Genomic DNA, 27,038 nt, shown 5'->3' on the forward strand with positions numbered 1-27,038 from the left:
ACCACCGCTTGTGTTCAATTCTGTAAGGAAATACAATCTGAGCCTCCTACTGGTACTGGAAGGGATACTTTTGCTACTGCGTTTCTAGTATTTGAACACCTTTCTTTGAAAGCACACACAGAACCACTGACGTCAAGTTTGGTCTCAATTTCTCTCTCCATTATTACTGGCGATCATCACAAATCTTAGCTGCCTTTGGGAAAAGAACAGTTAAATGATGATGCGCTTCTCAGATTTATACACAAACCGCCAGCCTACCCCTTTGAAAATTATTTGCCTCCCAAAGGGCTATCTCTGTAATTCCTGCAGCTTCACAAAATGGCCCTGCTAATATATACAGTCACTCACATCCCCATGTTATCATAATCATGAAAGCCCACAGCCGCAGGCTGCTCCTCTGCCCCTGGCTCGCAGCACAAGGTCTTCGCCGTGGCTCCCTCCTATCAATAATTGAAGTGGATGATTTATTTAAAGGAGTGAATCCATGCTCTGTGAGGCATGCAGCATTTGGCAAGGCAGCTCTGGCCGAGCCACAGTCCTGTGCAAACATGTGTGGCCGAAATTAATATCTGCATTGCAGCTCATGAGATGAGTCGAGCAAAGCTCATTGCATAAAATGAAAATGTAAGAGAAGACAGGAGGGGCATTCAGCTCTGCAGTGGATGAAAAAATTACAATGAAGGGGGCTCTCCAAATTAGTATGATCCAGTTCAGTGAAGGATCAGGAAGCTTCTGAGCCTTGTTTAATGTGTGACCAAATCATCTCCCCAGTATGGTCAATGTTCCCACCCCAACCCCCTTCCTGCGTTTGTTAAAAGGGCCCCTTTCCCTGTAGCACCTACATGTTGAACTGAAAGCTGAGTCAGCTGGGCTGGGAGACAGAGCAGAGGACAGAGCTGCTGGCAAGGTGAGTGTTAGCTTTGCCTTTCCTAAAACCGCTAGGGAGGTTGCTGTGCGAGAGGACTGTATGTGAGGGTGAGTGGGTGCCTGGAGCCTGCTATGGGGGGGGGGGAAACTCTGATTGGTTATGTGTGTCTGTTTGAACAATCTCTTCTTTAGCTTCCTCATATACTCATGCATTCCATACTTTATGGGCTCCTAAGTGCGGGTCGCATACCTTTTCAAACATGCAAAAATTCCTTTATTGTACAACAGCAATCTGACAAAGGTCAAAATCACACATGCACCGTATTGCACAGAGCAGCAGCTATAGCCAATACACACCACAGACAAAGAATCTGGCTATGGCTCAGTGGCAAAGCATTTGTTTTGTATGCAGAAAGCCCCAGGTGCAATTCCCAGTGCCTCTACTTGAAAGGACCAGGTAGAAGGTGATGTGAAAGACTTCTGCCCGAGACCCTGGAGAGTTGCTGCCAGTCTGAGTAGAAAATGCTAACCTGGATGGACCAATGGTCTGATTCAGTAGAAGGACCCAACCTAACTAGAGATGGGAAGGCCTGGAAAAAAAAACGGAAAAATTTGGGGTGTGTGTGTGGAAAGGTTTTTTCCCGTTTTTCCCCCCCAAAGGCAGTGTTTTTTTTGAGAAAAATCTTTCGAAAGATTGAAACATGTTAATTTGGATCGACCACATGTCCTTGCCATCTCCAGCCCGGGAGGTTCCCTTTGGATGTAATGGGCAACTGCTGATTCGCACTGAGTAGTCTTCTCCAGCCCGGGAGATCGCTTTCTTGATAGAATTATATTCTTGGTTTCATCGCATGCAGGACTTTCATTTCAATTTTTGTTTCATTTGCATGCAGGACTCTGTTCTACAACCTTGTATCATTTATTATGCATTAATGTTGAGCTGTATCAACCTCTGATGTTATTATACAGAAAGGTTTAGTTAGACAGGCATTTGAAAATAGAGTTGTTTATTCTGTTTATGCTTAATATACAAATTTGAAAACGTTGAAAGTTTCTTTGTTGGTACTTGAAGAGCGCTAAAATATTTGATAGTCTATACTGTAATAGCACAGGTTTATTGTTATTTATACAACCTGGAGGTTGGCAACCCTACTGACTGGCCATTGTAGATTTGATTAGCTGTGCAGATTTAAAAAACAACATGGCTTCGGCAGCAGCTGCCACCACAGCACAAGGATGTTCACTGTGTGGTTGAAGGTAAGACAGTTTATAGCTGCACCTAGCACACTGTGTCAGACTTCCAAAGGCGCCCATAGGCTCAAAAAGGTTTTGGACCCCTAAGCTAAGGGTTTACATAGTCCTCTGGAGTCTTTTTTTTTTTTTAAACAGCTCTGTCTAAGCAGTAATTAGTGCCCAAGCCTGAGAGAACAAAAAGAGTTTGGAGCGGTGGGGTCTGATCTGGAGAACCAGGTTCGATCCCCCACTCCTCCAAATGAGCGGCGAGGCTAATCTGGTGAACTGGATTTGTTTCCCCACTCCTACACTTGAAGCTAGCTGAGTGACCTTGGACTAGTCACACTCTCTCAGCCCCACCTACCTCACAGGGTGTCCGTTGTGGGGAGGGGAGGGGAAGGTGACTGTGAGCCGGTTTGATTCTTCCTTAAGTGGCAGAGAAAGTCGGCATATAAAAAAACAACTCTTCTTCTTTGTTGAACACATATACTTTTCAATCCCCAAATGGAAACTTATGAAATTCAGCTCAGCCTGCGCGTTCATATTGAAAACGGCCTCACTTGGACTGCCTACTTTCCAAGAAGATGACATTAAAAACCATGCCAACCATCTTTCCAAGTGAGCATCGTTCGCTGGCAACTGCAACTCATTGATGCTTCACAGAAAAGTTAATAAGAAATGAGAGAGGAGTAAGCGATTCATTCCCCTTGTCAGAATGGATACCCAGCCACCGCCATTCAGATAGCTGAAAACTCCAACTAGGCTAATGTGTCTTGGTAACCCAAGATTGCCCTGCACAGAATTTCCAAACCCATGTTTAACTTAGATCCTCTGTTAGCCCTATTTATTATTTCCTTATTAACATATTTATATCCCACCTCTCCTCAGACTTCAGAACAGCATGCATTTTTAGAAAAAAAAAAATTCTTAGCGTCTTGTAGCCTTTGGCATGTTAATTCAATAATATATTCACCTTACATGATGGTAAAGAGTAGACAGTGATTGTCCATTCACTTTGGCCTCATCAAAAACTGTGGTAAGTGCATGATTTATCAAAGGAGAGGGAAGAGTTGCTTAGATTGTATTCTTTGCACCCCAGGAATTATATTACTGCTGAGAGTCACCCTTCTTTTTTACTGATTCAGCACAGCAGCTTCCTTGTATTATATTGTAATGTACAGCACATGGCGCATAAAGGCCCTGCAGGGCCATTAAAGTCTCAACAAAAAGCCACATCCAGCAGCTCTGGTAATATGCTACATTAAGATGCAGATCTACCCCAGAGGTTTCTTCCTCTCCTCCACCAAAACCACTCCTATTTTTACTTTGATCAGAAATACACGCTGCATTCAGGGCATCCAGCAAAGTCAAGGTGGGTTTCCCATCACAGTTCCTGGGGAAAGCTCTTTGCCTGAAAGTATCCCTGAGGGGTTACTGTTTACTGTCTCTTCACACACACACACTCACAAGGAGCTGCTAATTTGTACATGCTCACGGCAACTGCATCTGCCATTTCCCTAGGCAGACAGAGACCGTTTGTGTTTCACGTGCAAAAGCAGGATTATCTCATTAATATTTCACCATCAATTTTGTATGCTACACTGTCTTTCTTTTTTTAAGGGAGCGGGGCTTACATTTCAGCTGCCTCAATTTCCAGGGTGAAAATGTGGAAGGAAGGCCATGCTGCTCTGAAAGAATGACCCCCCATTCTCATGACTGGAAAAGGCTCTACGACTCCAAGACCAAATAGTCAAATAAACAGTTAACACCAACAGGCAGCATTTAGAAAGAGAATACAGCTGAACTGAAAAATGGACTGAAGGCGACAAGAGGTTAATTAATTAATTAATTAATTAATTGGGGAGGGGCTCAGTGGTAGAGCATCTGCTTGGCATGCAGAAGGTCCCAGGTCCAATCCCCGGCATCTCCAGTTAAAGGGACTAGGCAAGTAGGTGATGTGAAAGACCTCTGCCTGAGACCCTGGAGAGCCGCTGCCGGTCTGAGTAGACAATACTGACTTTGATGGACCGAGAGTCTGATTCAGTAGAAGGCAACTTCATGTGTTCAATTAAACTGAAGGTATGGCATCCATCTAGGACACTGAAATCCTCTTGATTGAGTAAAAAGCCCACATATCCTAACCTATCACACAAACCCTATTTGACAATATGCCTCATTTATTTTCATGGCTTGAGCTGTGTCTGACTTGCACAGCTCCTCAGAGAAACACACCCTACAACTATATCACACATACACATTAGAACTATATCTATTCAATAGGCAGAGCACTTCATTGTCTCCATATATGTAGCGGTATATATTGAATCTGTATCCAGTATTCAACTTACATGCCAGCTGTAACAATTTAGCTGGAAGAGCAGTCAGTGCATACTTGGATCTCACAGGCTTTCTCAGATGAGATAAATTATCTAGGCCCATTTCAAGTCAGCTTCACTTAAACCCAGCCTTGGAGCTTAAGATGCTGTGGCAGCCAAGAGACAGACAAGGGGAGAACCGCCCGCAAAGGCTTCTAATACCATAGATTATATGATGTATTTGGCTTAGTCTGCTGAAATAGGAATTGGGAATGCTACATTCCAGGTGGCTCCAGTCCTCTCCTGCCAACCAGTATCAGAAGATGGTATTAAAATACTACTGCTCAGACCCCTGAGATTTGTTCAATGAAATTCTCCTCGGTTCTACACTGTTCTACATACTGTACCAAATACATCAAGCTGCTGGAAGAGGTCATTTGGATATCTGGTGACACTTAAACCTATTTGTCCAGCACTAGGGATAGTATCACTCCAGTCTTGGCCCATCTACACTGGCTCCCAATTTGCTTCTGGGCCCTTTAAAGCCCTATAAGGCTTGTGGCCAGCATACCCAAAAACCCTCTGACTCCCACATGAACCTACCTGATCACTCAGGCCATCTTCAGAGGCTGTACTTTGGGTGCCTCCACCATCTCAGGCTAGATGGGTCGCAACCCAAGAAAGGGCCTTCTTGGCCATGGAGCCCAAACTCTGGAACTCCCTTCCCAGATAGATTAGGCAGACCCCCTCTATCACTGTCTTTCACCAGCAGGATAAGACTTTTTTGTTTGGCATTCCTTCACTAACTCTCATTGGCCCTCCTGCCTGTTTGTGAGATTGTTTCATTTGGCTATTTTAAATATCTCACACATATGTATCTGTATTTGAACACTGTTTTGATTGTTTGCCACTTTAGGGACCCTCAACTGAGCAGAAAGTGGTATGCAAATAGGGTTGCCAGGTCCCTCTTCGCCACCAGTGGGAGATTTTTGGGGCAGAGCCCAAGGAGGACGGGGTTTGGAGGGGGAGGGACTTCAATGCCATAGCATCCAATGGCCAAAGCGGCCATTTTCTCCAGGTGAACTGATCTCTATCGGCAGGAGATCTCCAGCTACTACCTGGAGGTTGGCAAGCCTATATGCAAATGTTTAAAATAAATAAATAAATTATGGATGCAGTAAGGTTCTGGATGGGGGTCAATAAAACACAGATCAACTTAAACAGATGAGGCTGATTAACAGTACTGTCAACCAGGGATTAAGACGCCTGTGCTGTACAGGGTTGCACTTCCTGTGAAAAGCAGATGGGCATCTTAGCGGAGGCCTCCTCTTGTGACAAACACTGCTTTCACTCAACTTTGGGTTGTATACCAGAAACAGTCATTCTGAACATGCAGCGCTTGTCTATTCATGCTCTAATAACATCTAGGCTGCATTTCTTCATTGCATTGGAAGACTCTGCTAAAACTTCAACTGATACAAACTGCTGCAGCAAGATAATTATGGGTTCAAAGGGAAGGTTATCACTTTTAAAACCCTGGATGGCCTGGGACCAGGATACCAGAAAAGCCACCTGCCATCATTCACGATTTCTACTGAGGCCCTGTTCTTGTTCTTTCATCTTCAGAAACAAGGGAGGTGGTTGCTAGAGACAGATCTCTCTGCAACATGTGTTATGAAACTGCCTCCTCGCAGACATCTACCGTGAGTCTTTCCTATTGAGCATCAAGTGTCAAGCCAAAACTTTCTTGTTCACCCGAAGTTTTGGACAACTTGATTGCTTTGTTGCAAGCATGAAGGGGGTATAGCTATTTTTTTTTCATTTTCTCATCAATGTACCATGTATTTGTTTTTACATTGTTGCATTGTTAGTATTCAGAATTTCCAAATTAGTGTTTTTATTGACATTTTCAGTCATATAATATAACTTAATTTCTGTTAAATGCCACTGATAGGCAGGATAAAAATGCATTAGTTAAAATTTTAAAATACACTTTTCTGCCCTATACATGACCCAAGATTATTCTTGCAAATTTCAAAAACCATCCAAAGCAATGCAGAATTGTTGTTTGGAGTTTTTGGTGAAGACTATTCTTACTGAAGTCTTTCGTTACACCCAGATGACTCTGGAAACCTACACAATCGGCTCAGTTTATGGGCAAATCAGGTCTGCATCAGAATTTGTTTTCCAACTAAGACCTTCTAGATACTCGACTGCATCAAGAGCACATGACGACCCTTTTTTGAACATAAAAAAGCCAAGCCAGCGTGGTGGCCTAAATCAAACACAGAGGAGGTTTTTTATTTTAATCCTAAGGTACTACAAAGTACTCATTCCTAACAATATTGCTAAATACTGGACTGTCTTGATGCTGTGATGCAGACCAGGAAACATTAACATAAGTAGCCAGAATCACGAAAATACCCAAACTGCCAAAATGTCAGCCCGTCCTCAGTAAGCAAGCCCTTGACACAAACAACAACCATTCCAAAAGCACATGCAAGAGTCTGATCAATGGAGACACTAATGAAATACCCAACCTCTACTTTTACAGTGTAAAGGAAGCTAATGGGGGCATCCATAATTTACAAAATCCTTACAAGGAAGAAACTTTCAAGCAGAATTAATACAAGTCTGCTTGCAGATAACTTGTAATAAATGTTCACTCCTATAGAGTGTCACTCTTTGCCTTAGCAGCCAAGAAAATTCAGGCTACAGCTGTACTTAACCAAGGCATTTAATAACTAGCATTTTTGTCAGACTCTTTTAATACTATTATTTATGACTAGGTTTTATCTGACAGGTTGTAATGGCCTTCGGCTGCAAACAATAAACTTTATCATACTGTATCATAAATATTCATGCAGTTTTTTCCCACATGTACACATGCACAGTGGAGCCATGGTCTATTTCCACTTCCCTGCACATACACATGCACTGAGAAGCTGGGGTGCAGGTTCCATGTTCATTCCTACACAAAAAGCCCTTTGCAAACAAAGCTAAATTACTTCTACTCTCTACATGGGGAGCCATTTGAAAGCGTCACCTGCTGCAGAATGTGGCGATCTCACTGCACTGGCTGTCTATCGTCTTTCAGGCAAAATTGAACCAAGAGCTGTGTGATCTATAAAACCTATTTGTAAAGCCCATAACAAGCCTGGGCCTTGCATACTTTGCATCTAAGGAGCAGACAGCAGTGAAATACAGGACAGAATGGCAGGAGCGCAGGCTAGTCATGTGCCACAGCCAGACCCCCACGGGCCTCCTGCTCCTCTCCAGATGTGCTACTGCCCCCAGCTGCAGGGGCCAACTAGACAGCCAGGCTTTAGGTTATCCAGACATCAGACTACCATATCGGCATATTAAATGCATATAGAAAAGTGCTGATAAACAATGGTTGCTTTGTAACTCTCTTCCCTTAAAGACCTGCCAAAGACTGAGTCTGTGCATCTGCTGAAAACATTGCAAGATTGATTCAGCAGAGACAGCTTTCATTGGGAGAAATTAAGTGAAGTAAATGCAAAAAAAAGCTGGAGGGGGGATGTTAATGTATATTCTACCTGCTCATTTATTTATAGCTTTTAAATTGACTACTTTTCATTTTTAGCGTACTGTTGCCAGAACAGAGCCCATTCCGAAAGGGGGGGTAGATCTGTGGTGGCTGGGAGCGGCGGATTTTTTTTTAAAAAAACCTTTTATTGTTTTCCATAAAAATAATACATTTCTAATTCGGTATTCCATATAGCTTATTTTTCCATATATTTATGAATAATAATGCATAGCTTAATGCATACCTTCTTAATCAAATACATATAATAATTTGAACTTCCCCCCCAACTTCCTCTAACCCATTCTTAATCAGATTACTCCTTTATTTTAGTATTTATTCCTTCTGAGCTAGTATATATTTATTTAAAATTGTCTATTTCTTTCTAGTGTCCATATATACTCCATTACTTAGTAACCCAATCTCTAATATATTCAATTAGCATTAAAGAAATTTAAAATACTATTAGGTTACATAATTACTCCAAAAACAAGGATAGAACTATATATTCTTTACATTATCAAGTAAGTAAAAAAACAACAACTCATTGTTATTTCCCTGCACCTCCCCCTATTCCCAACATTTCAGTACCCTCCAACTCTTTATCCCTTCTTTTTAAACGACTTTTTCTGTCGGGGGTTTCTATTGGTTTTTTCTTGCTTTCTTAATGTAGTCTCTTGGCATCCATGGTGACCAGTTACTGCATCTGGCCCAGATGAATTTTCATCCCGTCGTATTTCTTCTTGGTCTCTTCCTTGAGTGGAATCTGTCAGTTCTGTATTTCTTGATAGAAATCTTTCAATCTCTGCTAGTGAGTTGACCGCACATCTGATCTGTTTGTAGATGAAAGTAAGCCCTTGTGGTGTTAGCCAGGCATATCTTATTCCATTTTCCCTCAATATCATTGTGAAATCCTTATAAGCATTTCTCTTTGCAACCAAGTGACGAGGTATATCTTTTAGCAATATTAATGATAATCCATCTACCAAAAGAGGACTATCATATTGGATTTGCATGATTGCCTTTCATGATCTCAGAATGAAGAATACAATCACAATCTCTCTAGGTGTTGATTTCTGCATTTTTGGCGACAAGGGAGCTCTGTATATTTTGTCTAATGCATAATTCAATTTTTGTTCATTTAAATGGAAAATATCAGCAAGGGACTTTATCATCGTCCCTCCAGTGTCTCCATTTCCCCCCGCGAGATTACGTATTCATAGGTTGGATTCTATCGATTTCATATCCAAAAGTGCAATCTGGTCCTTTAAAATCACTCCTTGTGTTTGTAAATCTCCAATTTGTTTCTCATTATCCTTAGTTTCCATGCAAATTTCCTTTTGCTCCTCCTCCACTTTTGTTATGGTAATTTCCATCTTTTTCATGTCTGTTTTTAACACCTTCACCTGGTCTTTAATTGTCTTAATCTCGATCAAAAGGTTGTCAAGTTTCTGGTCAAGTAGTTGAGACATTTGTTCTATCCATTGTTGAATTTGTTTGTTGAGTGTTTCAGTGTGCTGCATCAACAGTTCCTCCAGTCTTTTGTAATCCATGGTTCCCCATGGAGCTGGTTGTATAGGCGGGCAGTATTAGTGTAACACAGACCATCAAGTTTCAAGAGTCCTCTAGTAAAGCCTTTAAAGACATCCGGTCCTTCCACAAAGTCTCCTCGTTCTCACAGCAAAACGTGGCAAGAAGACTCTAAAGCGAAAGTATTTCAAATTGGAAATAGAACTTCGTCCCTCCCCCTTCCAACTCTGAATCTTCAGTTGCTGCTTACAATGTCACTCAAATCGTCTGTTGTTATGTCTACCCGGGGAAAGATGTATAATTTCTCAGTCCGGTTGGTGATTGTTCTTATTTTGTCAGATTATCTCTTGGTCTTATATTGGGGGGGGGGTGTTATAGCTAGTTGGAAAATCTCAGTCTTTTTCTGGTTGAAAGGCAAACAAAAGGAGTTCTTAACACTTACAGGTCTCGGATGTCGGGGTTTCAGTAGTTAAAATGGTTCAATAGCTGGTGTTTGGTAGAGGAGATCTGATCCTGGATCCAATAGAGGCGCTCACGGCAGTGGTTTCGTCCTCAGCCGGGCGGGACAACATCCAACCCCCCCCCCAGGTTTCATTCCCGGGGGAAAGTTTGGGAGTCAAGACCGCACTCTTCGGCAGCAGGAATTTCCTGCTCCACGTTCCACCTTTTAGGAACGTGGATCGGGGCACTAAAGTGTCCCGATTTCGGAGCGTCTCCAGGTTCTCTCAAGAGCTCTTGAGAGAAGTCGCGATCAGATCCGCCATCTTGCCGGAAGTTCACGCTGGAAGCGGCGGATCAACCACCTCCTCTGAGGCTTCCCAGCCGCCACAGAGGGAAAAAAGGGGGGGATTCCCCATTAAAAAGGGGGGGATTCCCCATTAAAAAAGCAAGGCTGCACCACCAAAAAAGGTGGTGCAGCCCCGCTGCTGCTCAAGGGGGCGATCCCAAGCCGAAAGGGCTGTGGAAGCTGCCTAGAGGCAACTCCACCCCCGGGAACGCCTTCCCCACACCGGCGCTGCTGTTCTCTTACAGGATTTAGTTCACAGACTGGCCGCGCCAGCATGTTTGCCACTTTATCCTGTGATAAAGTGGCACCTATGCCAGCGCAGGGTCATGCCAGCTCCTAAGGAGACCCCCCACCCCGGATTGCAGCCTTTAAAGTCAGAATGAGATGGAAGTCAAAATAATGAATACTGATTTGCACAGTATTAAACATATGTGTATTATTAGGATATATATGTACCAACGTTCCATAATTCTATTAATTGCCTGTTTGCATCCATAGTGGCGGTTTATCTAGAACTCACGAAATGCCCAATTTCCAACCAATAAGCAACCCACAAACACTGGGTTAGGATTTTAAAAATAAAAACAGTCTATTTTACCTATTTATTTAAAAACATTTCTATGCTACCTTTCCCCCAAAGTGATGAACATTAAAACATTTCAGATATTGAAATGCATTTACGGAAAAATACATTGAATACAAAACATTTAAAACAATTAAATAAAACATGACATAAACACATAAAAACACACAAAGGACAGAGGAGGGTTAATACCAGTTAGTGTGGGAATGCAAAAAAAAAAAAAAAACGTATTCGCCCAGTAGTGGAAGATAACGATAAAGGGAGATAGATGAAACTCCCTGGGGAAGGACTTCAAAAGTTTCAGCATCAGGACCGAGAAAGCTCTTTCTTGGGCTGCCGCCTGTTCAGCCTCAGAGAGCAGGGGCACCCAAACCAGGGCCTCTGAAGGTGACTGGAGTGCATACCGAAGTAGGCGTCAGTATGCTGGTCCCAAGCTGTAGAGGGCTTTAAAGCTCAATCCCAGTGCCTTGACTTTGGCTCAGATGTGGATTGGGAGCTTGTGTAAATGAAACAAGACTGGAGCGATATGGCCCCTACAATCCACTCCAGTCAGCACACTGGCCGCAATATTCTATAAAGTCTTCAAGGGCAGCCCCGCATAAAGTGCACTATAGTAATCCCTGGCATTGGAGTACATGGGACAGCCCTGCAATGGCAATCCTCATTTCTCCAGGGCCGGGGAGAGAGGGTGGCCCTTGGGGAGAGGCTCTCCACATGGCATCCATTGGTGTGTGGAATCCTGCAGAGGGTGATCATCTCCCCTAATGCTTTTCAACATCTATATGGGCCCCCTCGCACAGCTGGTCCAGAGTTTCGGTCTTGGGTGCCATCAGTATGCGGATGACACCCAGCTGTATTTGTTGATGGGCGGGCAGCCGGATGCTGCCCCAGAAAACCTAGCCAGGTGTCTGGAGGCCACAGTGGAATGGTTAAAACAGAGCTGCCTAAAATTGAACCCATCAAAGAGTAAATATCCTTAGGAGTGGATGTACCACTGCCTGCTTCAAGGGGAGGGCAACCACTCTCTCATGGAGGCATCTACTGTCTGCTGGACCCAGCCCAACAGCTCCCACCTGGAGATTTAAGCAACCAGGAGGGACAAGGGTTGTACAAGCAGAATCTCAAACTTCCCAGAACCTGACCATATTCTCAGACCGAACAAGGGGAAACATATAACACACAGCTGGGCAAGTCAGTATCCAGGGATGAAATTATCCTGTCATTGCTATTGCAGAGTCTGAGTCAGAAAGGATGCAAAAGATTTTATCATCAAAGTGTTGAGCAGATCTAGTGCAACATGTTTTTCCATTAACAGCCCCAAACCCTTCAACTAGATGATCCCACTTTGAGCAAAGCCAGCAAATCATGTATATATCATTAGATGGAATGACTGCACCTACAGCTATGGCAGTGCATGTTTAGGCACTAAGAAATCGTGGTTCCTCAGCACATGCCCACCATGCATGCTGGCACAGTACAAGAGATGTATGCCTGACCGTTGTGTAAAAATCTAAATGTGGTTTCCATACCCAGCCCCCAACCTAAATGCTTTACACGCAGGAAAAAAATCCGAATACTTGAAGAAGTGGTTCAGATTGATTTGCAAATGCCCCCCCTTGCAAAAAAAATTAGGGTGTTATTCAAAAGTGGAGATGGTGAGAAAAGGGACTGTGAGAAAGCCTGCAGTGTAAAGCTAGGTACTGTATATGGTGGACGCTGAAAGCACACTGTACCACAACTACTTCCCACATCTGTACAGATATAAAACAGCCTTGTCAAGGTCACACTGGAAATCATGAATGAAGAAGGCATTTCATCAATGAGGCGGCACAGCACTACCAGAACTGCAGAATCACAGATCAAATAGTAAACAGTTCAAAAGCACACGATTACTCAAAGTAGGCAATACAATGAAATCCCAGAACACAAACCATAAAGATATCATAGATCAACCTTCATTTGATATAGAGCAACACTGAGCAGAAGTCTAATACATTGTAAGAAGGAGGTTCATGCAGGGAGTGAAAAATAAGTTCCACAATACAATAATCATATTGCTTTTTTAAAAGAGCTATGGTAAGAAAAAAATGCTAAACTTGTCAGAAAAAAACTACACATCGAAAATGTGCAAATTTGCAAGATTTTACTTGAGTACCAATCCTGTGTGCATTTACCTGGGAGAAAGACCGACTGAACTCAATGGACATTTATGCAGGGCTGTTTCCCTCACGGTCACCCCACTGACTGCTCCAGTGCTTTGTTTTGATTATGCATGCCTTTCCCGACCGTCAGGGGGTCACCTTGCTCTCCCTGCGCGATTCTGTGCATTTTGCCTATGTTTTCTGGATGCTGTTTTGCCCCACCTAAAAAACAAGTACTGTTGACTGTTTCTAAACTGTTTGCTGAAATCATGTGGGCTACAAACTGTTGTTTTCTGCAATCCCATCCAGGATTTTCAAGACCAACAATTCTGCCATCTCTGCATGAGGGTTTCATCTTTCCTCCCTTCTGCATTAACATGTGCCACCCCTCCCCCGCATATGCCAATTCCTTCTCTATCATGGCAGAGCCCATTTGACCTCATCTCCGGCTTTGGTTTGGAGAGCAAACCATGTTTGCTGGTTTGGATGAAACTGCAAACTATGATAGTCATGAAACAAAAAACCATCTTTTTTCTATTACACCTGAAATGGTTCAAAGTCTTTCCAACAGTCTCACGGACAGCACATTTTCCTGCTAGCAACAGAGGCAGAGTGAGACAAAGGCTAGAGTACAAAATATCAAGCCAACTGGATTCCAGTCCCAGTAATGCTTGAGCAACGATTTCACAATCTGCTTTTAATGAACTGCTGGAAAAGGTCCATCAAAGAAAAGCTCAACCTGGAGCTTGTAATTCTATACAGGTGATACAACTGATAATATATGTATATCCTATGGGCTCCAGGCAGCAAACTGGATGGATATGTGGCTGTTTCAGTTATGACAGTAATCATCATGTACCTAAACCATGAGATATTTGCCCAAGTAGACAGGAGCACAAGTCTCAGGCAAGCCATGATACCAGGAGAAACCACGTTGAATTAATAAGGGATGAGGACCACACTGACATAATCCACAGCAACTAATGTTGAACACATGAATACATGAAGCTGCCTTGCACTGAATCAGTGCAAAATCAGTATTGTCTACTCAGACCGGCAGGCTTTCCTGGGTCTCAGGCAGGGGTCTTTCACATCACCTACTTGCCTAGTCCCTTTAACTGGCGATGCCAGGGGTTGAACTGGGACCCTCTGCATGCAAAACAGATGCTCTACCACTGAGCCACAGCCCCTCCCACTGGGCAAGAAGAGCATTTCTCCCCCTCCCTATGTTCTGCATTCAAACAGCCCTACTCCTTGAGAGAGAAGCTGGCCAGGTGCCAGAAGATTGCCAGATCATTTTTTGGCTGAGTAGGCTTTCTGGCCTTGATCTACTTAACGGGTGCAGAAGGGGCCTCTCTGTTCTGCTTCCTTAAGGGACCTTTTTCCTTTTCCGACAGCGTGATCTGTAGTCGGGCTTTCCCCTCCATTTCCTTCTTTCTTATGGATTTTTTTTAAACAGACAGATTCAGGTTTTTTTCTTGTTTACCAATGGAGATATTGTACACAAAACAGAGAAATGCAGGAAGAAAGGAAGTCAACCACTCATCAAATCTTGTTTCTGAAGGATCTAATCGTTTTTGATGACTTTTCAAAAGAAGGAGAAGAAGAGTTTGTTTTTATATGCCGACTTTCTCTACTGCTTAAGGAAGAATCAAACCGGCTTACAATCACCTTCCCCTCCCCACAACAGACACCCTGTGAGGTAGATGGGGCTGAGAGAGTGTGACTAGCCCAAGGTCACCCAGCTGGCTTCACATGTAGGAGTGGGAAAACAAATCCAGTTCACCAGATTCACCTCCGCTGCTCATGTGGAGGAGTGGGGAATCAAATCCGGTGGCCCAGATCAGACTCCACCGCTCCAAATCACAGCTCTTAACCTCTACTCCATGCTGGCTCTCCAGCTTCCATAGGATATACATATATTAACAGTTGTATCACCTGTATAGAATTACAAGCTCCAGGTTCTGCTTTTCTTTGATGGACCTATTCCAGCTGTTCATTAAACACAGTGTGGCTGCATTCAGATATGTCAAGCCAATGGTAAAAATCCCACTTTGTGGAAGAAAAAACTACTGCCAGTTACATGTTAATCCAAACACTGGGTAGGCAGAGGTATTTCAGGAGCAAGCCTTAACAGATCTACTAAGAAGGAAGTCCTGCTTTGTTCAATGGGGCTTACTCCAAAGAAAGTGTTCTTAAGGATTGCAGAGCCTTTGACTCCAAAGGCTGGTCAGTGCAAATGTAATGTAGGAGCCCATTTAACCATTGTTAAGAAACAAAGAGCACACTGTGGGATCACATGGTCCCAGTCCAAAGTACAAAATCAAAACATCCCCACGTAACTGTGATGCTAAACTAAGATTACAGACAGCCTGGCAAAAAAGTGTCTTGTCCCTTTAAAAAAGGCTTAATACGATGTTATTTACCAGATGATGCTTGTTACTTCCATGCCACCAACAGCTTCACTATGCCATTTCCACACATTAGTGGTTAAGAGCGGTGGACTCTGATCTAGAGAACCGGGTTTGATTCCCCACTCCTCCACATGAGCAGCGGAGGCTAATCTGGTGAACTGGATTTGTTTCCCCACTCCTACACACGAAGCCAGCTGGGTGACCTTGGGCCAGTCACACTCAGCCACACCTACCTCACAGGGTGTCTGTTGTAGGGAAGGGAAGGTGGTTGTAAGCTGGTTTGATTCTCCCTTAAGTGGTAGAGAAAGTCGGCACATAAAAACCAACTTCTCTTCTTCTTAAGTCTCTACTAAGAGACAGGGTTTTTTCCCTCCAGGTTATTGGCAACCCTATGCCAAGCATTATGACTAGCCGCAGCATTAATTGCAACTGACGCCAGCCACAGTTCCCATTTCACCAGGACTGGAAAGCAGATGCATCCTCCACCAAAGGGAGGTTGTCAGCAAAACTGTTTTCTTTCCAGTGCTTGCTTTGTTAACAATTTCCACCTCTAGTTATACAGGAAAGGTCAGAGGCTGGTAAAGATCTCACAAACATATTTTCAGGAAAACATATTGGATGCTGAGCTTGCAAGGCAGATTACCCATTACCGTGTTTTTTTGTTCTCTTCATAAAGCGTGGTGGAGGGGGGGGGGAATTACCAGCCTTCCAGAAGGATGAGCTTGTTTTCTGGGACAAAGACAGCTGAAAGGACGCGAATTAATTCAACCCAGTCTCCTTGCCTTCATCTCTCCCTACCCCTTTCCCCAGCCCAAATGACAACTTGCATTTGCATGTTTTACAGAGTTCCAGGGAAATGCAAGCGGAAGGGAACCCCATCTACACCAATCCTTAAAAGGGACGGCATGTGAGTAGCACGGCTTATCCTCTCAGCCTTGCTTCTGGAACTGGAGGGTTCCCTCCTAAACTGAGATACTGAAGGTGATCATGGAAAGGCCAAGAAGAAACATCTTCACTGCTAAGTTACCAGAGGGTTAAAAATGCAAATGTTCAGTTTCCCTTTCCTGGGAGAGAGCTGAGCCTCAGGAAACAAATATTCACCCAGAGCCTCCTTTTATTCATAACTCACTGAAGATGTCTGCCTAATATACAGCTACAGACTGGGAAACATACAGTGCAGGAGGCTTTTCGTTTTTACAAATATATAGAAGCAGGGGGTAGAGAAAGATGAGATACTCTGTGCGACCATACAGGCATAAGCTGTGCCATCAACATATGCCCACATACCCCAGAGTGGGGTAGTGGTTAAGAGCGGTGATTTGGAGCGGTGGACTCTGATCTGTAGAACCAGGTTTGGTTCCCTGTTCCTCCACATGAACGGCAGACACTAATCTGGTGAACTGGATTTGTTTCCCTCTCTCCTCCACATGAAGCCACCTTGAGTTAGTCACACTCTCTCAGCCTCACCTATCTTACAGGGTGTCTGTTGTGGGGACAGGAAGGGAAGGTGATTGTAAGCTGGTTTGATTCTTCCTCAAGTGGTAGAGAAAGTCGGCATATAAAAACCTACTCTTCTTCTTCTCATTTTAGCCAGAGGTTATCTATAGAAAGGACCACAGGTGGCCAAATGCTCCTACCAGAGAAAGTAAAGGAAGACTGAACATCAGCTCATGATGCTCATGCAAGATGATAGGAAAGATCTGGATAGGCCCAATAAGCCTCAGTTCTGCATAATAACATGTATCCAGGAACTTCTGCCAGCCAGGTGCCCTCCTCCAATTTAGCTGGCTCTTCCATTGGAGGAAGGCTCTCTAAATAGGAGGACAGCTTCACAAGTGGAATGGTTGGACACATGCCAATGTTTTCTAAGGGAGCCAGGTATGAGCCAACGTGCTACACTGATGTGCGCAAGGTTTCCTCTCCAACTTCAGGTTGGCAAAAGCCAACCAAATGGCTATTTTGACAGAGGACAGCCTCATTTTCTACATGTTGAGCTAGGCTGCAGTAGAGACATGGAGAAGGTCATTCCAACTAATGATTTCCCACTGGACAAGTGCAGAAAGATAAAATAAAGAAAGCTATCATGCCGTTAAAGGTGACTGAAATTGAAATAAAGAAAGCACAATGGGAAACCTTGCTAGATCCAATTACCACTGTTCATTCACTGGGAAGCACTTCACAGCCTTCATTAGAGCAGTGGTACACACTAACCCTGAACACCAAAGCTTGCAAGCCATGTGTAGAAGGACAACTTTTGTACGACTCAGGTATCCTACATGTCAGTTTTCCCTTACCTCTTCTTCTCCGTAACTCTTGCCTTCTGGATCTGTAAACCCTGTTCTAGAAGCTAGACATCTCCTTTTCAAGTACTGGTAAAAGAACCAGTTTTACTGACTCACAATAACAGCACAAAACTTACCAGTCTGGCAAAAACCAAAGTTCTTTCTAGCTCACCACTCTTCTTTAGCAAGGGCCAGATGCCCCATAAAAGCTTACCATGGGTCAGTGCAGATGCAATGTCTGATTCCCATGGAATACTTAGCACTTGCTGTTTTCAGGATGGAAACCCTTTGACCACAAGACAGGTTGCCAAATTTTGTGTTGCGGAGATTAAAGTACGCAGTAAATTAAAAAGCAAAGACGCAGACAAAGTTTGAGCTTTAACTATTGGATTTCAAAAGTGGAGAAACCTGATGGCTGTTCTGTTCATAGAAAAGACATAATTGTTAAATTATTGTGCGGCAATCTGATTTTAATTTTGATAAGTTTTTATATCGTATTTTATCTGAAATGCTGTATGATTGCTACATATAGTGTGTATTTATTGGTCTTTGACCGCAAATAAAATTCATTCATTTGCTGTTTTCAAATAAGGCAGCTGGGGGACAGTGGTCTTGGAAATTCATGTTCATCCCTGGCTCAAACCTTCTGAAGCACTCTTTACCACATTTGTGTGTTACTGGCGAAAGGATAGATCATGATGGGTAGCTGTGTTAGTCTGTCACTAGCAGTAGAAAAGAGCAAGAGTCCAGTGGCACCTTAAAGACTAACAAAATTTCTGGCCGGGTATGAGCTTTCGTGATCCACAGCTCACTTCTTCAGGTATCCGAAGAAGTGAGGTATGGCTCACGAAAGCTCATACCCCACCAGAACTGTGTTGGTCTTTAAGGTGCTACTGGACTCTTGCTCTTTTCTAATGGTGCAAGGATGTTCATCCCCAATAGGCCAACAAGAATTTATTACCAGCTTCAAAACTCTGGTTAAGAGAAAACCCAATTTAGTTTTGTTCGCAGCTACCAAGTGAATCTCTATGTAATGCCTAGCTGTGCTAAGGCATAACCATACCACTAGGCCATGGAAGCTCAGTTAGAAAGCAACATAACTACAGACAGGTCCACTTTATCTATGGGTGGAGTCTGGCCCCAATTAAGTATTTGGCAATCATAACCTCCAGACAAGAGTGCTCAATTTCTGCACGCCCACTGAACTGCCTCTCTGTGGCCATGCCTTCCGGGGCAATCCTAAACAGAGTTATGCCCTTCTACACCCACTGGAACTGAGCTTAAAAGAATGTTACTCTCCAGTATCAGAGGAGCATGCCTATTATATCAGATGCTGTGAAACAGGCAGGATAATGCTGCTGCAGTCGTCTTGTTTGTGGGCTTCCTAGAGGCACCTGGTTGGCCACTGTGTAAACAGACTGCTGGACTTGATGGGCCTTGGTCAGATCCAGCATGGCTTTTCTTATGTTCTTACGGCACAGTCTCCAGCATAGCAATCTCACCAAAGGCCTGTAAGAGCTGAGTGAGGTCAATATCTCATGCTCTGAATTACTGCCTAGATTAGCCTTCGAGAACAAGGCTGAAAAAGCAATGCAACACAAACTTGCTTATATGTAATTACCAAGCATCTCCCGGTCTATATAAACAAAGAGCTCGCCAAAGCCAACCCAATTATCTCATTATACAAAATTGCTAGCCAAGGCAGATTATTGTTCTAATCGTCATCGATTCTCAGCATCTGAAACGGCCCGTATACATCTCGCCATTTTGCCTCCCACACATGCCAAGTTTCCACACACCCCACCCCACAATAGCTGCTTCACCAAACTTCTGAGGTCCAAGAGGACTAAAGGCCAAAAGGGTATCTACCACAGATTCCATTTCTGAGGAAGCCAAACACAAAACGCACTGATTTCAGCTAAGTTAACTGAAGGGCAGAGAAGGCGCTATGGAGATAGTCCTGCCATATGGCCAGGCTCCAATACAGCTAATGTTTGATATCCATGACTGCAAAAACCGAGATAAGGCATGTTTGAGATGCATCCTATTAATATATAAAGAGGTACAGCACCAAAGCAACCAATAATTGATGTGATTAAACAAGCTGTGCCTGTCCCTTCCGTTATACTGGTAAACCGGTAGTTCCTGTAGCAGAAAAATTCTGTCAGATTGTCAGCGATTTTCTTCTGGAATTAAAGGAAGGAGAAACACCAAAACACAGCGGGGTCTTGATTTTCATGATCCTTCAGTCCATGTTGTGACTTTAGAGATCCAAGTTCTAATTTCGAAGCTCAGGAGTTAAGCCAACCAGCAGTGCAATCCTAAGTAAAGCTGTCTCCTTCTAAACTTTGATATCAATGGTTTTAGAAGGGTGTAACTCTGTTTAGGATTGCACTGAGAGGCTATGAATCACCTCCATTTTCCAGTTAGTACATACTTCAGCCCAAGACCAGTGTCAGCATACCTTGAGGTAGGGCAGCTGCCAGGGCCAGCGTGGGGTAGTGGGTAAGAGCTGTGGTTTGGAGAGGTGGACTCTGATCTGGAGAACCGGGTTTGATTCCCCACTCCTCCACATGAGCGGCAGACTCTAACCTGGTGAACCAAGTTGGTTTCTCCACTCCTCCACACGAAGCCTGCTGGGTGACCTAGGGCTAGTCACAGCTCTCTCTGAACTCTCTCAGCCCCACCTACCTCACAAGGTGTCTATTGTGGGGAGAGGAAGGGAAGGAGATTGTAAAACGGACTCTAATCTGGTGAACCAAGTTGGTTTCTCCACTCCTCCACACGAAGCCTGCTGGGTGACCTAGGGTTAGTCTCAGCTCTCTCTGAACTCTCTCAGCCCCACCTACCTCACAAGGTGTCTGTTGTGGGGGGAGGAAGGGAAGGAGATTGTAAGCCGGTTCGATTCTCCTTTAAAAAGGTATAAAAAGTTGGCATATAAAAACCAACTCTTCTTCCAGCAGGGCCTACTGCTACCAATTCCCTGCCTGCATAGCTGTCTTGCCACCTGTCAGTGCATCTTTCCCCCATCCACTTAGAAGCACTCTGCCACCCATGCTCTCGGCTGCATGTAGTGCCCAGTGCTGCCGGGGAAGGTTGTACAAGTGATATATGGTGGTGGTGGTGGTGCTTTTGGCAGCCGCAGCAGCACTCCTCGTCACCATTGGGGAAAGGGACTGTGGGCAGCTGTGAGCGCGTGAAGCAGGAGGGCTTGTGTTTAAACAGAGGAAGGGCCATGCAAGTGGATGGGAAGAATGCTGCAAGTTGGAAGCTGGTGGCGGGCAGGGGACCCCTGGGCTCTGTATACCCAATACCTTCCAAAACCTGGAACCAGCCCTGCTTCAGCCTTATAATTCCCAACACACCAAGGCATTCCCCCCCTTAAAGCAGGCCACCATAAAAGGCAGAGTCATAATACCCATGCTTCATATGAATAACCTGGATTGCTACAAGCAATTTCTGTTTATCTGCCTGCAGCCCAAACCAGCTAGAAATTACACACGCCAGAGTTGTGTAGTGGTTAAGAGCGGTGGTTTGGAGCGGTGGACTGTGATCTGGAGAAGTGGGTTTGACTCCCCACTCCTCCACGAGTGGCGGAAGCTAATCTGGTGAACTGGGTTTGTTTCCCCACTCCAACACATGAAGCCTGCTGAGTGACCTTGGGCTACTCACAGCTCTCTCAGAGCTCTCTCAGCCCCACCTACCTCACAGGGAGGGGAAGGGATGGTGATTGTAAGTTGGTTTGATTCTCCCTTAAGTGGTAGAGAAAGCCGGCATATAAAAACCCAACTCCTCTTCTTCTTCAAAAGACACTACAGAAACACGGAATACATCTAGGCAGGCCCTGGCACCCCCAGGGACTGCATAAGGTCTACTGGAACGTGGCCATTATCTGTAATTAACATGCAAAGTCAGTAGCTGCATACATCTAGCTCTGGGGAGGGTTTCATAGAGCTGGCCAAAGTTATCCCTCAATGCACGCAACGAACGAGAAAGATATATTCTGTGTCATATGACCTTCCCACATTGTACCCTTACAGCTCCCTGCCTCAGTCCCCACCCCATTAAGATATCTAATCTAGGTCATTTGTTGTGCAAATTAGCCTCTATTATCCCTACTGGCTCCAGGATTCCCATCAACAGACTTTGCCGCAGAGGAACCAAGTCTGTGAACCATTCCCCCCAGCTCCAAGCACACATGCCCATGGCTAGATAGCTCTCACAGCCAAGTCTCTAACCAACAAAGGAGCAGGCTTCTTAAGTGGTGGGGTATTGAGAAAGGAAGAGAAGCTGAGCTCATGCCACTGTTTCAGGGTCAGTCGTTTTTGTGGGATTGGAAAACCCCCACAACCCTTTTTGTGTATGTGTGTGGGGGGTCAGCTTTTAGGCACACTTACTGAGAGCAGCCAACAGAGCAGGGCCACAGCTGCTACCTAAATTAAACCCAAAGCTTGCTATCTTTAGGGTCCTTAAAAAAAAGGTTTGAGGCTACTAATAAGAAAGCCAGCTAGCAAAAGAGCTATGGTGCAGGGCCAAGCTGTAAGCTTCAGAGGAAGAACAAGGCATAAAGACAGCCCTTAACAAGACAAGCTCTTCCATTATCGGTCACTACTGCTTGCAGGGCCAACTGATGCTCGCAGCTGACACACATCAGCTTCATTGATTGGCAGGGATGAATGATGTATTGCTCCCCTGCAAGCCCCACACAAGCAGAGAGATGCTCAAGGCATTTGCTGTTGCCCCCATTAAAGCCATCAGGAGGAAAATACAAATCAAACCAATCGGTTGCAAAGCCCAAAGGACTGCCTCCGCTATGTTTCTCCCCCCCCCTTCCTGCAGGTTACAACGTTGCCTGAAAGCCACACACCTCCCCTCTGTTCCACCAGTCCTTCATCATACCTTCTGCCAAAACACTGCATAGGCTGCAAGCTGGAAAAAAAAAACCTTTGAGAATTATACAACCATAATAAAGCGAGCTTTAGAAACAGGCCCATCCAGTACATCAGTCTGTGGGGTAGTCTCACAGCTCCAGACCAATCCTGGCAGCCACACCAACGGCAGAAGGCAGATGCTCCTGGGGCTTAGTGGCACTGCCCCACAACAAGGCCTCATGCTGTTGGGAAGGAGTTCAGTGGCCAGAGCCCCCCAAGCTGATGACAGCACAAAATCCAGCCCCACCAGTTCACATCCGGGACCCCAACATCACGCTGCCCGACAGCCAATTCTCAGAAGAATAGCCAGCCAGAAATCCCTGGCTGAGTCTCAAGACTGAAAAATACCCCATCCCTCAAGAAGCAAGACCACTTCCAGTTCTACATGTGCACAAGAAGTAGGAAAGCACCCCTTCAGCATTTAAGCCTCAAATGATATTACACACTGACACTGCAAACCTAAACAGAGAAGCATGTAACACTGTTTAGGATTGCCCAGCAAATCTCACCCAATGTCCCCAGCTGATCCAGCCATTGGGGGGGGGGGGGAGGAGATAGATTGTGCTTACTACATACTACTGCCAACCTGCTTCTTCCACACACAAAAACCACCCCCTCTAGGTAGAGGTAATGGGAGGGAAAGGGAATTCGCCAACAGGAGGAATGGACCGGAGAGCTATTTCTATTAGCCTAAAACCAGAACCCCCAAGTCTGCTGATATCATTACTGCCCCTTGCCGGACTTGGCCTTGGGTTAACGTGCGGACCTGTCCTTCCTGCCAGCAACTATTGATGATAAGCGAGAGGTGGAAGCCTAGCAGGTATCCAGCAAAGAACACACAGCAAACATCTCAGCCAGAGGCCAACTGGCAAGCAGGAGTCAGCAAGGCTCAGTCCCAGAGAGCTTGAAGGAGCCGGGCTGGCAGAAGAAAGTCTTTCCCTTTCCAAAACACCGACTGCCCTGATAGTAGCGCCGAAGCATTACTATCACCTTGCTCCTAGTGTAACCCGATGAGCGTCTCATCGCAGGGACGGAGGGCGGGTGGGGGGCGTTGCAGCATTAAACAGGAACACAGAACCCCAGGGGTGGGGGAGCAGTTCAGCTTTGACCCAAGGGAAAACAAAACCCGGGCAAACCAAAACATGCAAAAGGGGGGGGGGGCGCGAACACGAGACCCTTTCCACTGGGGCAGAATGGGCGGGAGGGGTGGGGGTGTCTATGCTTCTCCCCCCCACCCACCCACGGACCACTAGGGTCGGCTACGGGGTGCAGACATATCCGAAGCGGTTTTTTCACCCGGATCCCCCCCTCACTCCTCCTCCTTACCTGCCCACGGTCTGGTTGGCGAGCTGCCGCATGCGGTTGAATTGCTTCTTCATGGTTGCGCCCTTGGCCGAGGAGCGCCGCGCCGCGTTTAAGGGGGTGGGGGGGGAGGGAAGGGGAAATCGGCGGCTGTCCCGATGGGGGGGGGCGGAGGAAGGCGGTTACATGGCCCCTCTTCTGCAAGGAGGAGGAGGAGGGGGGCGGCGGAGCCTACAAGGGCAGAGGGGGAGAGGGAGGGGGGCAGCCCCCCGGCCGCGGCGCCGCAGCAGCAGCAGCAGCAGCCGCCTCCTGCATCCTTCCCGGGCGCGCCGCTGCTTCCCCTCCGCCTCCCCGGCGCGCCAACCGGGGCCGCCCCCGAGCGAGCGAGCGCGCGCGCCCGGCCCCGCCGGCTCAGCGCGTGCCGCCGGCCCTGGCCATGCCCCGCCTCGCGCCCCTCCGCCCAGCGGCGATCCCGGGCCGCCGCGCTTCTGCAGGCTGCAACCCCGGCGGCCTCCCCGCTGCGGCTGCCCGGCCCGGAGCGCTGGGAGCTGTAGTCCCTCCGCCCGCCTGGTGACGAGGGGGGCGCTGTGGAGCTCTTGGCAAAGCGGTCCGGCCGGGCGATGGGGAGGCGAGAGGAGGCGGCGCCGCCGAGCATCTCCTGCGCGCTCGGGGTGGGCGGGGGAGAACTGCCTCGACAGCAAAACAAAACGTGGGCTGTCATGGGCTGGGTCGGGGGGGGGGGGGAGGAGGAAGTATTCGTATCGGTGACGCTGCGAACAAGGGTGATGCCTTCCCTCTGATCAGAACCAACAGCCCTCCTCCTCCCCCACCCCACTAAAGGTCGAGAGTGAAGGGGCTGTCAGAAATTACAAGCGTGTCATCATAGGGTGACAGACAGCTGGTCAGTAAGAGCTGCCAAATACCTGTCCGATCAGCAGGATCTGGGCTGATGCAAGAGCCTGAGGCAGCAGAATGAACTGGAGTGAGCCAGATATGGCCGGTGGGGTGATGTAACGCTGTGGGTGTGACAGCAGGTGGCGTGATAGATACCTGGGGGTAGAAATGTATATAAGTAAGTAGAATGTAAAGCTCAGTGTTGGAGTATATGCTGGATGTATTGGTGGTCGGGAAGCTATTGTCGGGAGTGAGTGTTGTTTTATACACTGAAAATAAACTAAGCACTTTTATAGTAGCTGGAGTCTGGTGAAGTGTTTTGGACCAACTGATAATCTGCTGGCTTCCGCGATAGGGGCTGCGTATGAAGTGGATTCTACATATAGCAGAAAATGCAACAGTAAATTAAGGCAATTAAAAATAAGGCCAGAGCCAGGTCGTTCCAGACCCATGGGGTGACATCGCATCCCAACGTTTACTAGGCAGAGAGCCAGCGTGGTGTAGTGGTTAAGAGCAGTGGACTCTGATCCGGAGAACCAGGTTCGAGTCCCCACTCCTCCACATGAGTGATGGAGGCTGATCCGGTGAACTGGATTTGTTTCCCCACCCCTACGCACAAAGCCAGCTGGGTGACCTTGGGCTAGTCACACTCTCTCAGCCCCACCTACCTCACAGGGTGTCTGTTGTGGGGCGGGGAAGGGAAGGTGACTGTAAGCCGGTTTGTGTCTCCCTTAAGTGGTAGAGAAAGTCGCATGTAAAAACCAACTCTTCTTCTTCTTCTTCTACGGGTTGGTTTGCCAGTCCCTTCCCTTTACCCCCAGCGAGCTGGGTACTCATTTGACCGACCTCGGAAGGATGGAAGGCTGAGTCAACCTTGAGCCGGCTACCTGAGGCCAACTTCAGGTCATGAGCAGAGCTTTGACTGCAGTAATGCAGCTTACCACTCTGCCCCAAGGAGGCAGAGTGAGAGAGAGGGGGGCAATGCAATTCAAGATCATAGAATCCTAGAGTTGGAAGGGACCGCCAGGATCATCTAGTCCAACCCCCCTCTCCACAAATGAGCCACCGGTGATACTGATTATTCATGTAAAACAATAACGAGCAACCATCCAGTGTGTGTGCGTGTGTGTGTGGGGGGGACCAATCAAAATCCCACACGTTGGAATCAGTAGTAAACAATGGTGATGATAACAATTAGTAACAATAACTGGCTTTGAGGAGCACCATGTGGTAGTTCCCATGATGCTGAACCAATCTCCCTACTGGAAACTTTCTGTTATAAATCTGAGAGAGAAGACTGAAACCCAAGTAATTATTGCTTTAAAACCTTGCTCTAGGCAGTTCGATAAGATGGTATGATCAACCATATCGAATGCAGGAGACAAATTTAATAAAATCAATAGGGAAGAATTTTCCCAATCCATTTACTGCCAGAGATTATGTACTAGTGCTACCTCTGAATCAGTCTCAGTCCCATAATCAGGTTAGAAGACAGATTGACAATGATTGAAGATTCAATAATGTTGCTAATTCTATCAGCATGAACATTAATGGTGCAACCGTCCAAGGGAGTCAGAAGCACAGGGCTCCATGGATTGCCAGGGATTGGGAGCCAGTTCTGGTAGCTTGATGCTTGTGGCATTTTTATTTTTTAAGAAGAGTTGGTTTTTATATGCCGACTTTCTCTACCACTTAAGGAAGACTCAAACTGGTTTACAATCACCTTCCCTTCCCCTCCCCACAACAGACACCCTGTGAGGTAGGTGGGGCTGAGAGAGCTCTAAGAGAGCTGTGACTAGCTCAGGGTCACCCAGCTGGCTTCCTGTGGAGGAGTGGGGAAACCAACCTGGTTCACCGTATTAGAGTCCGCCGCTCATGTGGAGGACTGGGGAATCAAATTTGGTTGTCCAGATTAGAATCTACCACTTCAAACCACCACTATCAACCACTATACCACACTGGCCTGTTGCTTGCCGTGTCTGTCTGTCTATCTTTGTCTCAGCCATGGGGAGTAATAATACTATAACAATAAACAACAATAACAATAATTTATTGAAATTCCACCCTCTCCCAGCAAAATGGTCTCAGGGCGGATCACAACAAAAACACATCAACGATATTGTGTGCAGTAGAAAAAAAGCACATTAAATACAAACATTTATACAACTTTAAAATACCTGTAGCATCTAAGCTACCTCTCCTTGGTACTAGA

General features: G+C 45.8%; 1 protein-coding gene across 1 annotated transcript in view; it reads right to left on the reverse strand.

The window, feature by feature from the left end:
• ARHGAP44 (Rho GTPase activating protein 44) overlaps positions 1–24,084 on the reverse strand; it is a 118,395-nt gene extending 94,311 nt beyond the window's left edge. The window contains exon 1 of the mRNA XM_056861437.1: positions 23,957–24,084. Coding sequence (XP_056717415.1) covers positions 23,957–24,009 — 53 coding nt within the window. The 5' untranslated portion in view covers positions 24,010–24,084. The remainder of the gene's footprint in view (positions 1–23,956) is intronic.
• Positions 24,085–27,038: the final 2,954 nt, after the last annotated feature.

The sequence above is a fragment of the Euleptes europaea genome, chromosome 1 (assembly GCF_029931775.1).
Source record: "Euleptes europaea isolate rEulEur1 chromosome 1, rEulEur1.hap1, whole genome shotgun sequence".
Classification (NCBI taxonomy): Eukaryota; Metazoa; Chordata; class Lepidosauria; order Squamata; family Sphaerodactylidae; genus Euleptes; species Euleptes europaea.